We start from the raw sequence: 17,663 nt of genomic DNA on the forward strand, positions 1-17,663 counted from the left end.
ATTCATGGTGAAAGGAAATTCACCCTTAATATTACCCATTAATAGATACTGCTTTCATATTAAATGTATTCACTTTCTAATGTATTAGATATGAATTTGTAGCCCTGACCCTTTTGCTACCCAAAATGTGGTCCATGGAGCAGAAGCATTGGCATCACCTGGAGCTTGTAAGAGATGCAGAATCTCAGGCCCCACCCCAGATCTGCTTAGTCAGAATCTACACTTTAACCACATCCCCAAATGGTTTGTGTGCATGTTGAAGTTTGAGAAGCACTGGTTATACTGGTTTATAGCAATGGTTCTCTGTCTTGGCTGTGCACTGTGGAGCTTAAAGAAACAAACAAACAATCTCCTGATACCCAGAATCTCTGAAGATGGACCCAGGGATCAGTCACATTTAAAGGTCCCCAGCTGATTCCGATGTGCACTGAAAGGTTGAAGCTCTGAGTTAGAGGCAGTTTGAATGCATGATTGATGCCTAACTCCTGGCATAGTGAACTGAGAGCCTCCATTTCTTTCAGCTCAGTCAAAGGCCAACTGTGGCTGAACTACTTGCCAGGAAGATTCTGAGGTTTAATGAATACGTGGAGGTAACAGATGCTCATGATTATGACCGGCGAGCTGACAAACCTTGGACCAAACTGACCCCTGCTGACAAGGTGTCTGTCGTCTGTCTGTCTCTCTTTCTTTATTTGAAGGGTACAAGACATTAACTAGAAGGGGGAACCATAACAAAATTTCTACTTCTCGTATAATGTTAAATATCTAAGGTACAAAATACCAAGATGTACCAACCAAAACTTTATACTAATGACTTCACCACCACCACCAAAACTGAAACAGAAGAAAATCCCTGCTACATCACAGAGTACAAAAATCTGGAAATACAACACATTTTTAAACAGTGGTTATGTTTGGTTGGAGGGAGTTTGGATGGAATATTTTAGTAATTACCCATATTTCACTTTTATAACAGGAAAAGCACTTTTACATGCTGTGGAAACTATAAAAAGTACAATATCTCTTTGGAGGTCTTCAAGTGTTTCGATTTAACTGGAGATTTCAGGTTTATTATGAGATGAAGGGTGTCAGGAAAGGCGATATGCATCAGGCTCAGAGCTTCACTCAATGTGTTGACCTGGCTTCCTCCCTCCCTCTGGGTTGCCTTCCGGGGATCGCAGTCACTCCCAGAGTTAAGCACAGTAGAGACTAGATGGCAGATACACTGCTGTACTCTAGCAGACAGAAGATGCTGAAGCGTTTTTGTTTCTACTCTGCAGGCCGCCATAAGAAAAGAATTAAATGAATTTAAAAGCTCAGAGATGGAAGTTCATGAGGAGAGCAAACATTTTACACGGTAAGACCCAAATACTGTGAGCTAAGTAGAGCTCCACCAGAAAGCAAATGTAGCAGAGTTGTTCAGCTAGGAAGAACTCTAATGACATAGTTAAAAGAACAACACTCAGTGTTAATTGCAAGAAGACTACGTTAAGAGAAACAGATGAGAACTAAGAGGCATAGTTCATGCCTTATTGAATATGGCATTTTATGTATATTATCTTATTTAATCCTTGCAGCAAACATACCAGGTGTGTTCATATCCCCATTTTCTTGATGAGGAAGTAGACTCAAATAGGTTAAGTAATGTGCTTGACTTGCACAACCAGGATGTGGGGAAAGGAATGAATGACTAAAAGCCACTGGGTGCTCTCTTCTCTGCGCTTCACTGTCCCAGGTTATGGATGAGGAACTGTTGCTGAGCTAGACAACAGCCTGCCCTCTCTGGTTTCAGTCCTTTCTAGCACACTTGATCTTACCAATTTAGTGTATAAACATCATGAAACAAGCCAAGAAGCATTTTGATTTGGAATTACTGTTGTGATTAAGGACCCAGCCCATACCTAAAGACTCAGCGAGCCACAAATGGAATCAGTGAAAGTATCTAGGTGACTCCCAGAACATTTATAAAAGGAGGCTAAATGAAAGAAGTTATAATGACAATTACAGTTTGCTGTAAAAAAAAAAAAAAAAAGGAAGAAGCAAACTGGAAATAAAATATTGTTAAACATTTTTTCGATCACAGTACAGACAAATGGTTATTTTAACTACAGAATTTTTTTGTACTGAACTCTGACAGGATTAGAGAAGGCAGATTCTTTGAACAATAGTAACACCATTCAGGGTGCTGTAATATGAACTCAAATAACAAACCATACTTGCCAGCAAGGAGATTATAGTCTAATCCAGGAAGAGACCTATGTACCACTGTGTACAATCCCTATGATAAATGCCTTAGTCATTCTGAGGCCTGAATCTGTCAGGTTTCGTATCCCAACTCCACCATTTCCTGGCTATGTCAGTGTTAGCTATTTTTTTAAAATAAATTTATTTATTTGTTTGTTTATTTATGGCTGCGTTGGGTCTTCGTTGCTGCACGCGGGCTTTCTCTAGTTGCAGTGAGCGGGGGCTACTCTTCGTCGTGGTGCGTGGGCTTCTTATTGCAGTGGCTTCTCTAGTTACAGAACACGGGCTCTAGGCTCACAGGCTTCAGTAGTTGTGGAACATGGGCTCAGTAGTTGTGGCATGCGGGCTCAGTAGTTGTGGCTTTCAGGCCCTAGAGCACAGGCTCAGTAATTGTGGCGCATGAGCTTAGTTGCTCTGCGGCATGTGGGATCTTCCAGGACCAGGGCTCGAACCCGTGTCCCCTCATTGGCAGGCACATTCTTAACCACTGCGCCACCAGGGAAGTCCAGTGTTAGCTCTTTTTATTAGTAGTAGTATTAGTAGTAAAGTACCATATTGAGCAACAATACAAGAAAGTCAGAGAGAAGGTGACATTTAGGCTGCATCTTAAATTATGTAAAATAATTTATTTGGACAGGAAGGAAGGAAGGAACATTGTAAGCAGAACTGCCAGCTTTAGGAAGACTTTGGGAGGCAGGAAAATGCGTGTTCTGAGTAATAGAACATGTAGCTGGAGCAGAGGATGGATGGGGGCAGCATGGTGAAGGTGAGACTAGCAAGATGGGTTACAGTCGTGTTCTGAAGAGCTTTGACTCATGCTAGGATATTGGAACCATTGGAGTTCTGTGTATTTGGGGAAAAGCCCTGGTGGAACTGTGGAAGGTGATTTGGAAGAATGACGAGACCAGCAGCAGGGAGACCAATTAGGAAGCAACTAAAATAGAGTGAACACGCTGCTAGCTCAGACCAGGGAAGATAGGTTTGAAAGACATTTCAAGCATAGAATCAACAAGATTTGGCAATCTGTTGATTCCAAGGATGAACTAAAGGAAGTAATCAAAATGACTCCTTAGATTTCCAATGTGATTTTTGAAGACTGTTTAGTTAATAAGGAGTTTAGGACATTTATTCGGTGAATATTCAGCACCCACTACCTGATAGATACAGTGCTAGGTGCTTGGGATATAGCAGAGAACAAGATAAAGTCCCTGTCCTCAGGGAGCTTTTATTCTAAAAGAGGAAGGCAGACAGTGAACAAACTAGAAAGTCAATTATATATGTTGAGTCTGATGAGCCTGTGACACATGGAGGGAGAGCTGCCTAGAAGACAGTTGGATATTCAGCCTGGAGTCCAGGGAGAAACGCAAGGTATAAAGATTCAAATTTACGAAAAAAGATAGTAGTTCTTAAGGAGAAAAGTGTTTTGTATTTAAAGGGTGGACAGAGGAAAATGAACCAGGAAAACATTGAGGAAAAGCAATTGAAAAAGAGGGAAAACTAGGGAAAAGATAGTGTTACAGAAGTCAAAAGAAGAGAGTTTCCAGAAGGAAGGAAGAGGATCAGGAGTATCGGCTGCTACAGAAACGTTAGGTAGGATTAGAGTGGAGGACAGGTGACTTTTTCAGTTGGAACATTCATTTCATTACTTTTAAGATAATACAGTTGACCTGTGAACAAGGCAGGAGTTGGGGCTCCCACAACCCTCTGAACAGTTGAAAATGCACATATAATTTATAGCTCCCCTCCATATATGTGGCACCTTGGTATCCATGGTTCCACTTCCTACACAGGCTATTCAGTCATGTAGTTCTGTGGTATTTACTATTGAAAAAAGTCCACGTACAATTGGACTCGCACAGTTCTAACCCTTGTTGTTCAAGGGTCAATTGTAATAGCAAAGAAATCTACGATATTTGGTAACTCGGCTCTTTTTGATCATCCGTTTTAGCTACCACCGTCCATGATGCTGAAGTTTGAGAGAGGATCTAAGCAACCCCCTAAAACAGGGCTGCCTTGCTGCTTCAGTCTCCAGAGCGACATGGAGGGAACTTCAGCACTTCTCAGCGCAGCCAGAATTGAGTCCTCTGGGATATAGTTCTGGGGTGAACAGCACTTCTGTGAATGTAGCATTTCACTGGAATGGATTCTCATACGCTGCCTTGGGCAAAGCTGAACACTTTGTCAGTGCTTTTGAACCTTTTAATATTGCAGCGTACCTGAGGGCTCTTCCCTCACCAGCCACCAATGTTCTGAGTCACTTGCAGGTTCCAGGGTTTATTGGCTGCACCTCACCCTCACCCACGATGACTGCCTGTGCTGAGGCACAGTTTGCACGATTAGGCTTACCTGCCCTGTCCTGTTGTGAGACCCACCTGTGTAGGCGCTAAATTCTAGCCATCACATCTAGTTGGTGGTGGGGGAAACCTTCTGGAGGCCCCCAACCTTCTGGAAAAAGTGGCCCCCACCTCCAGGGGAAGCCTTCATACCACACTGGCATGTCAGCTGAAAGCACTGCACTATACCTCTTCTGACACAGCAGGACAGTCCTCTTCAGGCAGTCCAGCCCAAGAGAAGCTCAGGATCTGACATGTCCTTCCTTTTGGCACAAGTCATTCTGACTTTTATCTGTAAAAAAAAGACAGAAATCTTGAAGAAATGATGGGAACTTATGTTTTTCCTGTCTGTTGAACAGTCTGAGCTGCAACCAGATTCCAAGTTGGGAAAATGAGAAAGCATATATGTTTTCTGTATATAAAAGCAAAACCAAAAAAGGCCTTTACATTGAGGCTAACTTGGCAGAAAACTGACTCATGGCTTAAATTTTATAGGCTATTGTACTTTTGTTGTACCAAATGATACCCTAACTCATTCTAACCAAGAGATGTGTTTTCCCCCATAAAACAGAGTTGCAGCAACTCTGGGAGCACTTGTGTGCTGTCAGCCCCACACTTCCAGCCAGAACACAGCAAGGTCCTGGGGATGTGGAGTGCTAGATAGAAAAAGGTCTTTGGAGAAGCAGTTAGGAGGGGCAAGATCATGACCCACTGCTCCTCTCTTTTCCTCAGTACTGTTTGCCTTCTCCTGCTGTGTGCTTTGTCTTAACTCCCAACACTGATCTTCCTGCTGACCCTCTCTGGGAGCTTCCACCTCACTCACTCCTCTTCCAAGCTGTAGCCAGTGCAGCTGGTGCCTGGGCATTGACTCAGGCCCCACTCCTTTTTGTATGTGTAATATATGTTAATATGATTTCCTAAAACAGAAGATTCAGTTGCTTTCTTTGAATTATTACTGAAAACCATACAGCCTTACTATTTCCCTCTAATTCCTGTACATTCTAAGTGGAAGGGAAAAAAATAGTTTCTACTTAACTGATGAATGTGGCTTTTTCCCTTTAATGTTCAGAAAATTGTGGCTATCTTATAGATTTCTTCTGATTTCTTCTGCAGTCCATGTTGTTCTGTATGTGATCTTTACGTGGATTTTTCTCTTTTCCTCCTTTCATGTCCATGTAAGATTTGCTGAACAATCAGAATATCAGGTTAAAACAAAGCTAAAGTGACCTTAAAAGGTATATCTTCCCTCCATATGGGGAATAGGGAGGTATTTGGATTTCTCAGTAAACGTCAAGTGCTTTATGGCTGTGGAGATACACTGGGCCCACATCTCCTTCAAATTCATTAACGTTTGGTATGACCAAGGGAAGATAAGTGACAATTCTACAAAGCTGTTAGAGGTCTGTATATAAGGTGGCCACACATTAAGTGTTAACTTCTTCTAACCTTTCTGTCTTGTTGTTTTGGAAACTATTTGGCTTATGCCAGCATCCTCTGTGGCTTCAGATGACATTTTTCAAACCCCTTTCACCGCCTTCCTTTCCCTTAATGTGCCAAGCTTGAAACAGGATTTGATTTCCCGAGCTACTTGTCTGCTTTCTATGTGCCACCAAGGAATCTAGTTCATCTTTCATCTCATTCATGTTCTTTTGAAGCAAGATACTTCGGGAGTCAAGTCTTTCAGGTGTTTATATAAATATATATATAAAGAGGATTTTGTGTTCTCTTTCCGTGTAAGTAACAATTCACAACCATAATGTAAAGAAGAAATAAAAGCCTGTTGTATTGTACTTCAAGATGCTTCCCTGATGTACAGAATCTCCTTGTAAAATAAATAATTGCATTGTAAATCAGTCTTCCTATCAATGTTAATTATTAATGTATTTTAGAATTAAAAAAAGTTATACTATTCTGGTATGTAGTGTTTATTTTTTATGTTCTACCTCACTCCAAATGATTTAAGGTTGCTTAAAAATGCTCCCTAAGGGACTTCCCTGGCAGTCCAGTGGTTAAGACTCCATGCTCCCAGTGCAGGGGGCATGGTTCAATCCCTGGCGGGGGAACTAAGATCTGCAAGCTGCAAAGCGTGGCAAAAAAAAAAAAAAAAATCCCTAAAATATTGCTAGACACCCTAAATGAGAAGTAGATGAGGGGGAAAAATTATAGTAAGAACATTAAATGTAACCAGAGATGAAGGTCAGTGATGTTTGTGTCTGTCTGTACAGAATTGTGGAAAAAGAATAAGCTGCAGAAGGGAAAGCCAACTATGAACCCCACACTGTGTAGCAGGTGCAGCTCTAGGTTTTATTAATCCCACCTAGACTGGGAGGTAAGTGAAAGTACACTCATTTTACCAGTGAAGAACTTGAGAGATGAAGTTACCTCCCCAAAGTCAAAGATAATTATGTAATCACTCTTTACATATATTCAAGGAAAAGCAATTGCATCCTAATCAGTTGTCCCTGCAAGGACTTACTGTGTCTGGACCACATATAATTAGACCTCAGGCTGACATCACAATAGGACAGATCGTAGCTTATGTACTCCTCTCTGGCAAGCAGCCCAGTTTCATTCGAGGTGGCCCCACCAATGACTCACTTTGTACTTGTCACTTCAGAGACTGGCCTTGATTATTGTACCACCCTTTACCAAGGGTTAAGAGAAACCATGAGTCAGAACTGCTCATGCCATTGGCCTCCACCTGCTCCCATATTTTCCTTCTACTAGCCCTCCAAAGAGGCCTCAAACTGCCATTACCCTTTTGAGGTCACGCATTGTCTCTAGAAGGGTATTTTGAAGGTACACATTGCCCAGTGTTTGCTGAAACAATGAATTTAGCGTCCGTAAGGATTTTGATTACTGTACCCCAGGAGAGAGAGGACTACAATTGCAGAGAAGGGGTTTGGAAAACCACCATCAGAAAGGGCAAGTCCAGTGGATATTGAATGGGAGGGGGTGGGATAGGAAGTCTACTTATAAAAGTTGAGAATGTACAACAAAAGCCAGGTGCTGAAACCAAAACACAGCCTAAACCACTGTTTCAATTCCATCTGTAAGAGGCGTGAAGGGAAGAGACGGAAACATCAGCAGCCTGGACCGCTTGCTCCATCTTTCTCCTCTGTGGGTACCATTAATTTCTTCCCCCAAGAATTTTTGCCTCCTTCATAAAGCATAGAGGTCATATGAAAGGAACAAACACCCTCAACTTCTCTGCATCTGGTACTGAGGAGACACACACACACCATTAATTCAATTATTTGATCAGCGTTTATCTCCTTCCTGCCCCACCAAGAAAAACAACCTTCCCCTGTTGCTCTATCACCTACTTTTCCCATACTCCCTTCACATAATCTATTCTAACGTTAAACAACTTAAATTCCTGTACAGTCCAAGCAGTTGAACTAAATGAGTGACAGAGGAAAAAGAAGCAATGCAGATGTAAACATTGCATTGATTGACACTGACATTGACATTCGTGTAGGACCTCTGGTCTATACATGCTGTTTTCCATTTCTAAAGCCATGTTCACTAAACTCATTAAAATATAAAGTAAAACCAAAATAAAATGGCTTTCCCTGAGGTTACCAGTGTCTTCTTAGTTAACTGCCACATCCAAGGCCTGTTTTCAGCTCAAAACGTATCCGACTCTCTGCAGCATGTGATGCTCTGGACCATGTTCTAATCCTCAAAACTTCTTTGACTTGTCAGACACCACTCACTCTCCTGGTTCTCCTCTGATCATGCTTCCTCTGTCCCCCGGCTTCTTCCCTGACCACCATTTAAATGTTGGGTTTTCATGTCCTCTCATCACTCTCCCTGCTCTTCCAACATGACTTCAGTCACCACTCTTATTCTGACAACTTCTACATCTTTATTTACAACTCGGATTTCTTGCTTGGAGTCCAACCCTATATCCAATTACCCTGTAGACATATATACACCCACATGTTCCCAAGGTACGCACCTCCAGGCTTCCTTTTCAAGGGGGTGCTGAGAGAGGGGTCGCAATGAGTGAGACTTCAGCAGCGTTTGCAGCAGTTCACAATTCAATAAACAGTGAGGTTAACAACAACAAAATAACTTATATTCACCTCCTATGCTGACATTACTCACCACCCCTACCACCTACTTTCTCAGTTATCAGAGTCAGAGACCACAATATGTTCAGCATCCCAAATCTGAAACTTTGATATTATCTGCAAGTTTCTCTCTTACCTCGCAGGTCCAGTAGGACAATAAAGTCTGTACATTCTCTACCTCAGAAATGTCTCTCAATTCCTTTATCTCCTCTTGCCTTGTTTACCATTCAAGTTCAAAGCCAACATAATTTGGGCTTCCCTGGCAGTGGGCAGTGGTTGAGAGTCCGCCTGCCGATGCAGGGGACACGGGTTTGTGCCCCGGTCCGGGAAGATCCCACATGCCGCGGAGGGGCTGGGCCGGTGAGCCGTGGCCGCTGAGCCTGCGCGTCCGGAGCCTGTGCTCCGCAACGGGAGAGGCCACAACAGGGAGAGGCCCGCGTACCGATAAAAAAAAAAAAAAAAAAAGCCAACATAATTTAACGGGACTTTATAACCTCCAGTCTCTCCAATTTATCCTCCGACTTTGCCACTAGAGTTACCTTTCTAAAAGGCAGAGATAGGGACTTCCCTGGCGGTCCAGTAGTTAAGACTCCGCACTTCCACAGCAGGGGCACAGGTTCAATCCCTGGTCTGGGAACTAAGATCCCACATGCCCTGTGGCACAGCCAAAAAAAGATAAAATGCAAAGATAGAGCAATCCTTTACTTCAAAACTAAACTTTGTCTGGACCACAAGATACTTTGTATTCAGCTCTTGCCTATTTCTCAGGCTCATGAAAAGCCCAGGCAGTTCTCCCTTTGATGTTCCTAATCAAGCTGACCTCTCACCCTTCCCAGGAGACCACAGGCCTGCTAGTTTCCTCACTTGGAACGCTGTCATCGTCCACACTCCACCCTTTTACTATTCCTTCAAGTCTTAGCTCAGATTTTAACTCCCCAGGAAAACCCTTTCAGCCTTTAGCCAATTGTTCAGTTGCTCTGTCCTCAGAATACATTATTCATGCCACACAGAGCTTATCAAGTAGTAGTATAATTTGCTGTCATGTCTATTTCCCCCACTGTGAGTGCTCAAGGACAGAAAAAGTGGTTCATCTCAATCCCCAGTGTCTAGCACAATGCCTAGCAAATTAAGTCATATTCACCAAGTAAATGTTGAATGAGTGAGTGAAAGGCAACTGAATACTCGCAATATCACCAGAAAAGGAGCAGAATTATTTGTCTCTCTTCCTCTAAACTACTGGTTCTCAAACATTTTTGTTTCGTGACCCCTTCATAATTTAAAAAATTACTCAGAACCCCAAAAAACTTTCTATCTGTTGGTGATATCTATTGATACTTACTGTACTAAGATTAAAACTGAGAAATGTTTAAAATATTTATGATACATTTCAAAATAATAATCCATTACAGGTTAATTAACAATATGTTTGTATGAAAAATAACTATTTTCCAAAAATAGAGAAGAGTGGCATTGTTTTACATTTTTTGCAAATCTCTTTACTGTCTGGTTTAATTGAAGGCAACTCAGTTCTCATATCTGCTCTTGCATTCAACCTGTTACTATACGGTGTTTTGGTTTAAGTAAATGAAGAAAATCCAGTCCCACACAAGATATATAGTTGGTAAAGATGTCAGCCATTCTTTCAAATAAAACAGTATTCCATGAAAAACGTGGCTTTTTCAGCTCACAACTCAAACAATGTCAGAAGTGCTTTTCCTGCAGATCAGCTTTTCACATGCAGCATAAATGCTCTATGTGTACTTCTCACTTTGTCACATAGAATATTAAAAACACAGATACTCAGGACTTCTCTGGTGGCGCAGTGGTTAAGAATGTGCCTACCAATGCAGGGGACACGGGTTCGAGCCCCGGTCCGGGAAGATCCCACATGCCGTGGAGCAACTAAGCCCGTGTGCCACAACTACTGAGCCTGCGCTCTAGAGCCTGTGAGCCACAGCTACTGAGCCCACACGCCTAGAGCCTGTGCTCCGCAACAAGAGAAGCCACCGCAATGAGAAGCCCGCACACCACAACGAAGAGTAGCCCCTGCTCACCACAACTAGAGAAAGCCCGTGCATAGCAACGAAGACCCAACACAGCCAAATAAATAATAAAAGACAGATACTCAAAAGGCAAGAATTAGTAAAATTAATGATTTTTACTTCTTCATCAAGGACGTCCTTCGGTGAAACTGACTTTTTTTTTAATTTTAAATTTGTGTTGATGAAGAATACAGTGACCACCAGTACAGTTTGGTGACAGGGCTTTGAAGCAAACTAAGACACCAGCAGTTTAACCCACATTTTCATTTTACATCAGTGTAGACTCAACATAGTGAAGGAGGCAGAAAAAGTCTAAGTATTATTATGAAATAGTTTTGACCTCAGGGACCCCACAGTTGGCCAACTACACTTAGAGAACCACTGCTCTGGGCCTGTTTCGCATCTTAAAACCTGGGTAATAGGGCTTCCCTGGTTGCGCAGTGGTTAAGAATCTGCCTGCCAATTCAGGGGACACAGGTTCGAGTCCTGGTTCGGGAAGATCCCACATGCCGCAGAGCAACTAAGCCTGTGCACCGAAACTACTAAGCCTGCGCTCTAGAGCCCACGAGCCACAACTACTGAAGCCCGTGAACCTAGAGCCCGTGCTCCACAACAAGAGAAGCCACCGCAGTGAGAACCCCGTGCACCGCAATGAAGAGTAGCCCCCACTCGCCACAACTAGAGAAAGCCTGCGCGCAGCAAGGAAGACCCAACACAGCCAAAAATAAGTGCAAGAAAGAAAGAAAATGCATGCTATTTAAAAAAAAATTTTTAACTGGGTAATAATACCAATGTCTTAGAATTGCTGTGATGGTAAATAATGTATTTAAAGCACCCAGCACAAAATCTTATAGGAAGAACACCATAAATGTTTCTACTCGTTATAGCAGAGCTGTGATGGCTCTACGTCAATTTATCTAACATTTATTCGGAATTCTATCGCATTTGCAATATTTCACATGTAACATTTATCTTCAGGATTCTTTGCTTGCCTTCTTTATATTAGGTGTCTATATGTGTTAAAATACACGTAACATAAAATCTACCAGTTTAACCATTTTTAAGTGTACAGTTTAGTACTTCCGACTTATTTACCAACGCCATTTATCAAATGTTTATTTCACACGTAACAGGGTAGATTCAATTCCTTTTGAGACTGCATTTCTCTAGATGCCTTTTTCTTTTTCTGTTTTTTTTTTTCAGACAAGGCTTAAATGCCTTTTCTATTCAGAACACTTATTAATCCAAAGGTTTTTTTACTTTATTTAACGGCTTATCCTCCAGATTGGTGAACTGATCGTAGAGCCGTAAATACCCGATCCAGCACTTACCCATCAGCCTAAATACTTCAAAACCTCTCTTTCTGTAACTTGCACTTTCAAGGTCCCGCGCGAAGTCTCTAGTATCGCGAGATGCCTCTACGCCAGGTAGGGGTGGGGCTTAACCTGCGGTGGAGTCCCAGCACCCTTAGCGAATTTCTAACTCCCTAACTGCGCATGGCGCGGCGCAGGCGCAGTAGAGATTTCTTGACTTCCGAGGGCTTCAGAAGGTATAAATACCGACGCCTTGGAACCGTTTGTTCTTTTCGGGGAAGGCTGTTGTCATTCTCGTTGAGTGATAGGTGAGTGTGATTAGATGCCTGCTTCTTCAGCGTTTTGTCTGGTACTGGGTCTGCCACTCAGCCTTTTCTTTGGGGATCATACTATTTAGAATGATTCCGAATCTTCGGCGTCCATGCTGACTACCCTTACTCGCAAAAATAGGGCCGGGTCGGGTGTGGGCGGGGGAGGCCTCGCCGGCCGCGGGTCTTGGCCGTAACCAAGGGTCGCTAGCGCGGGAATTCCCGGGCCTGCAGGGCGCGACCCTCCGCGCCCACAAGCTAAGTGCGCAGCGCCCGCCCTCATTTCCTGTTGCGCCATTATGCTGCTTCCTAGGAGGCGCGTTAGCGTCTTCAGTGGAGTTGAATGCAGGCCATTTTGTTCCCGATTCGGGTTATTCTTAACTCTGGTGCCATTTATTTTTTCTTTTGGGGCAATTTTTTTATTTCAGGCGATCAGGTTAAAGGTAGGAGCCTTTACTGGCGTCATAACGGCTGTTATTTGCTGTTCTTCGGCAGCAAGCTAATCGCCTGTTGGGGTTCCTAGATGTCTTTGGAGTACCTGGTTGAAAATTCAGATTATTGATGTGTCTGCTCGTTAGTCTTGCGCCCAACTCTTGTTGACACTCTGGGGTGATTGGGATCTACTCCCTTATAGATACTCCTGCGAAGTAGCTGTCAACTTGGTGAAGTTAATTTCTAAAGTATAGTGACCAACGTGGATACCCCGGGAGGTCACTCTCCCCGGGCTCTGTCCTGGTGGCGTATGGGAGCATAGGGCTCTGCCCCATGATGTACAGTCCCTTTCCACAACGTTGGAGATGAAGCTGGGCCTTGAGTCTGCGCCTGCATATTCCTACAGCTTCTCAGAGTCCTGTGGACAATGACTGAGGAGACAAACCATGCAGGAAACAGCTCTCTAGAGCAGCATATCTGAATCTAGGTTGATCCGAAGTGAATGAAAAATTGGTTTTAATCAGTTTCGGTGTACTGCTGGATTAAAGCTCTTACCTGCTTTGTTTTGCAGCATTTGTTTGGGATTCCAAATAATTTGATTCGGGGTAAGTAAATCTACGAATTCCTTTTGGCTTATCAGTGTTTGCCTGCCAACATTTTGCATAAGACATTTGATCATTTTGAGCTCGGTTCCATTTCATGAAGATGCTGCCGTTCAATGCATCTAGATATTTTGCTACTTTTTTTTGTAGGCATGTTGACAGTTTCTTAGATGTATGCTCATATTCCAGGAAGATGGCTTTTTAAAGTTTATCTTCACATCTTTAATACTCACGATAGAGGAGAGATTTCTGTTTTGCAAATGGAACAATTTTGAATGACTTATCCAAAGACAGCAAAGCTGTCACGTGAGCCATGTAATGTGTGTACCCTCTTGATCTTTCCAGGGGAACTAAGGGTTTGGTCTCTTGTACAGTTCCTTTCTGTGATGTGGGGGGTTAAGTTGCGCCAGCATATGTCTACAATGACAGTAACTATGATAGATAAAGCGTAACTTTTTGAAGTTATTAGAAACAGTTGCTAATCCTGGTGGACTTGAACTTCCCTCAGGTGTACATGTAGTATGGGATTGAGGGGAAATGAAATGTCTTGAAAACAGGGGTACAGTAAGTCCTTTACATATAAACCTTAAGATGCGAACATGTCCAATCACGTAAGTTAATTCAGGTGTCTGGTGTACATTGTCACACACGTGCGTCCTCTACAAGTGGTTGTGTTTTAGTATACTTTACAGTACTGTATGGAGTACAGTAGGACAGTATCTGTATTTTAAGCCCAGGATGTCTGGAAACAAGCATAAAAGCAGCAGTGACATAGGTGGTACTGCTGAAGAATGAAAGAGATTCATGATGCAGGAAGTGGTAAGGGGGTTTTCTTTATTTGAGGAGGCACTGTTGGTTTTTGAGGCAGAGGACCCGGACATAGAATGGTACACGAAAGTTGCAGCAACCATTCAGAATGCAATGCAGTGCTACTGTGTCATCTGATGAGAAGAAGAGCTAGTACCCAGATATCACTGGATCATTTTTTCAGGAGGGTAGATAGAGTTGAATCCAGCAAGGGACCAGAACCTGTGCCATCAGTGTCAGGCATGAGTGAAATTGCAGCTTGCCCTCCATCTCCTGTTGCTAATGATCCTTCAGCTCTGCCATCTCCCACCTCCTCTCCCTCCAGTCAGTAACTCATGGCCTGTTCACTCGAGGCCAGCCCCTGTATGCTAGCTGTTGTACTTTTCAAGGTACTGTAAGATTTAAAATGTTTACTTTATTTCTTTGTGTTTGTTTTTTATGTATTTGTGTGAAAAGTATTATAAACCTATTACAGTACAGTACTATATAGTCGATCGTGTTAATTGGGTACCTAGGCTAACTTTGTTGTACTTTGTCCGCTCTCAGAACGAAACTTGTCCGTATGGGAACTTACAGTAACTGTTCAGTCAGACATTCCAATGTGGACACCCCGGGAGGTCACTCTCCCCGGGCTCTGTCCTGGTGGCCTATGGGAGCATAGGGCTCTGCCCCATGATGTACAGTCCCTTTCCACAACGTTGGAGATGAAGCTGGGCCTTGAGTCTGCGCCTGCATATTCCTACAGCTTCTCAGAGTCCTATGGACAATGACTGAGGAGACAAACCATGCAGAGAGACATCTAGTATACCAAAATTTAAAAGTGAAATAAGATTGTTATGTATGAATCTAATTCTTTTTTTGTCCTTTCATTCAGGAGAGAAGAGGAGCCTTACCTGACTTGTGCAGTTAACAATGCTTTGGGGGCCTTTATTTGGCAGGGAGATTAGTAAAGTGAGTAATACACTATTTTTGGAAGATCAGCCTGGGCAATTTGAAAATGTTAAGTTTCAGCACAATGTTTAACCCTGGAATTGCACCTTAAAAACAAGCAGAGTAATAGTGTTCTGTTAACCAGGTGCCTTTTGAAATTTAGAAGGAATTCCAGAAGACACTTGTGTGGGCAGGTCTGTGGACAGTATAGTGACCTGGGAGTCCCAAGAGACCCTTGCAGGTTTCCTGTGAGGTGGAAACTTGATGTACTGATACTAAGATCTTGGCCATTCTCAAGTAAACTGGATTTTCTTAAAAGTGGAAAGCAGATGCCCATGAGAATCTACATGTCTTAATAAAGAGATCCATGTCAGTTTCTAATGTACTCGGGTGAATTACAATAAAGGTGACTATATACATAATTGTGTGGTTCCTTTTTTTGGCCGCACCATGTGGCTTGCAGGATCTTAAGTCCCCCAACCAGGGATCAGACCTGGTCCCCCTTCAGTGAAAACACCAGGGAATTCCCTATGTGGTTTTTTCTATGCAAATATGACTGCTAAATGAGTATTCTATAAATGAAGCTGCTTGTTCAAGCAGTTAATACCTGATTGATTCTGCACTAATTAAAGGCCCTGGCATTTGTGTACTACTACTTGGGAAAATGCATGTATCCTAACCAATTGTAAATAGGTAACTTAAGGTATGGTCTTAGAGACTTATACATTAGGACATGGGTGTTGAATGAGAGGTCTTCATGCTGATGAGACCTAACCATTGTACAGGATTTGGTGCAGATGTTAAAAAGTTAAAAGCAGCTGTTGGGGTAGTTAATCCTCTGCTTCTGTGTCAAAGAGCTATGCTTGAGTCACAGTAGGACTTTGTCAAGCCTGTGTACAGGCTGCCAGCATTATAGGGAAGTCATAAGACTGAAGGTTGGGGACTAGCGGGGAACCATCTAGAAGGTAGAGTCTTAGATCTTGGGTGGGGCTATTAAGTGAATTTTACAAGATGGGGAGGTAAAATAACCCATTTAGAATCCATTGGGGTCAGGTTTAAGGGGGGGATTTGGGGGTTTGGTGGGTTGTGGCCTGAACACATGGAATATCCAGATGTACGGTTTTACAGCGTTCAGGGACGAGAGGGTAAAGAATAGGAGCTAGTTTGTGGCTATGATTATTGGAGAACCTCGGTTGCTTTACCTGAGCAAGTAGCAACACTTTTAGTGCTTACCTGTGCCGGGCTCTTCTAAGCACTTGGCATGTGTTAATCACAGCCCTGAAGTGGGTATTAATCTGTCTGCTTTGATAGGAAAACCCAGGAGGAGAAAGGATAAATAATTGCCCAAATCTACAACTAGGAAGTGGACTGGTCCTGTATCCCCAGGGTTAGCCCTGTGTCCAGCGCACATCTTGGCATTCCCACATAAACAGTCTTTGGATGGTAGATGCACAGTAAAGTCTGAACAATGTTTTTGGTGTAAATTCTCAGGGTAGGACTGGGTGCTAGGTGGGGCATACATCCATTTCTGGTGTCCCAAGTGTAGCTGAAGCAAAGCTGTCAGCAAGTATTCTAGGTCACACCCTTTGCCGAACTTCAGGTTGCAACATACGTACCTGTAGACTTTTTATGAACAGGTTATTCTGGCTTTTTTCTACATGTAGGCCTCAATAGTCATAGCAGTAGTTGCTAAAGTGAGACTGCCTGGGTTTGAATCCTGATACCACCTGTCCCTGTGACCTTGGGCAAGCTACTTAACCTCTCTGCCTCAGTTTCCTTATGCATAGAATGGGGACAATAAAAGTACCTCTTGGAGTTGCAGTGAGAATTTAGAGTTAATATTTGTAAAAAAGCTTACAGTCTCGGGCTTCCCTGGTGGCACAGTGGTTGAGAGTCCGCCTGCCGATGCAGGGGACACGTCTCCGTGCCCCGGTCTGGGAAGATCCCACATGCTGCAGAGTGGCTGGGCCCGTGACCCATGGCCGCTGAGCCTGCACGTCCGGAGCCTGTGCTCCGCAGCGGGAGAGGCCACAACAGTGAGAGGCCTGCGTACCGCAAAAAAAAAACTTACAGTCTTATAAGTACAGTGAGCTTGTGAGAAAATTCTCTGACTTAAAAGCAAACAACTAGGGATATAGTATCCATTAAAGTTTTGTTTGATAAAGTCTGCCACCACAGATAAATGATCTACTAAACCAGGCTTATCTCACTCAGAACCCTACCTATTCGGGAGAGAAAAGGGGAGAAGATGGAGGGATTAGTATTGCCCAAGATCACCGAACTAGTAATAGAACCAGGATTTGAACCCCAAAACCGTATCATGATATACTGTTACCTTTGAACAAGGCAGCGTGGTAAGATACGTACATTATTTCATCTAATATTCTATGTACCCCTGTAAAGTAGGTACCCTTTGTGCCCATTTTGCAGAGGAGACTGAAGTTGGAGTTGAGGAACTTGCACGAGTTATATAGCCAGTAAGTGGCAGAACGTGCATCTGAGCAAGGCAATTGACTGCAGAGCCTGTGCTCAACCCACATCATACCATGCCTTGAGAAAATTAGCTATTTACA

The 17,663-nt window shown here is 43.0% G+C and overlaps 1 protein-coding gene, 1 long non-coding RNA gene and 2 other non-coding genes across 16 annotated transcripts in view; all 4 read left to right on the forward strand.

The window, feature by feature from the left end:
- The window catches only part of PHACTR4 (phosphatase and actin regulator 4), a 117,415-nt gene extending 110,929 nt beyond the window's left edge, over positions 1 to 6,486 (forward strand). For all 13 annotated transcript variants that reach the window (XM_060017238.1, XM_060017286.1, XM_060017271.1 and 10 more), the window contains 3 exons: positions 522 to 659; positions 1,281 to 1,357; positions 4,193 to 6,486. In XM_060017238.1, the coding sequence (XP_059873221.1) occupies positions 522 to 659; positions 1,281 to 1,357; positions 4,193 to 4,208 (231 nt within the window). In that variant the 3' untranslated portion in view covers positions 4,209 to 6,486. The remainder of the gene's footprint in view (positions 1 to 521; positions 660 to 1,280; positions 1,358 to 4,192) is intronic.
- Positions 6,487 to 12,200: 5,714 nt separating this feature from the next.
- Positions 12,201 to 15,512, forward strand: LOC132429097 (uncharacterized). Its single transcript, XR_009520286.1, has 3 exons — positions 12,201 to 12,319; positions 13,323 to 13,356; positions 15,035 to 15,512. It is a non-coding gene; the product is annotated as an uncharacterized lncRNA (long non-coding RNA).
- Positions 13,009 to 13,212, forward strand: LOC132416298 (small nucleolar RNA SNORA73 family). The gene has a single exon (XR_009517540.1). It is a non-coding gene; the product is annotated as a small nucleolar RNA SNORA73 family (small nucleolar RNA).
- LOC132416310 (small nucleolar RNA SNORA73 family) lies at positions 14,757 to 14,961 on the forward strand. The gene has a single exon (XR_009517548.1). It is a non-coding gene; the product is annotated as a small nucleolar RNA SNORA73 family (small nucleolar RNA).
- Positions 15,513 to 17,663: the final 2,151 nt, after the last annotated feature.

This window comes from Delphinus delphis, chromosome 1, assembly GCF_949987515.2.
Source record: "Delphinus delphis chromosome 1, mDelDel1.2, whole genome shotgun sequence".
NCBI lineage: Eukaryota > Metazoa > Chordata > Mammalia > Artiodactyla > Delphinidae > Delphinus > Delphinus delphis.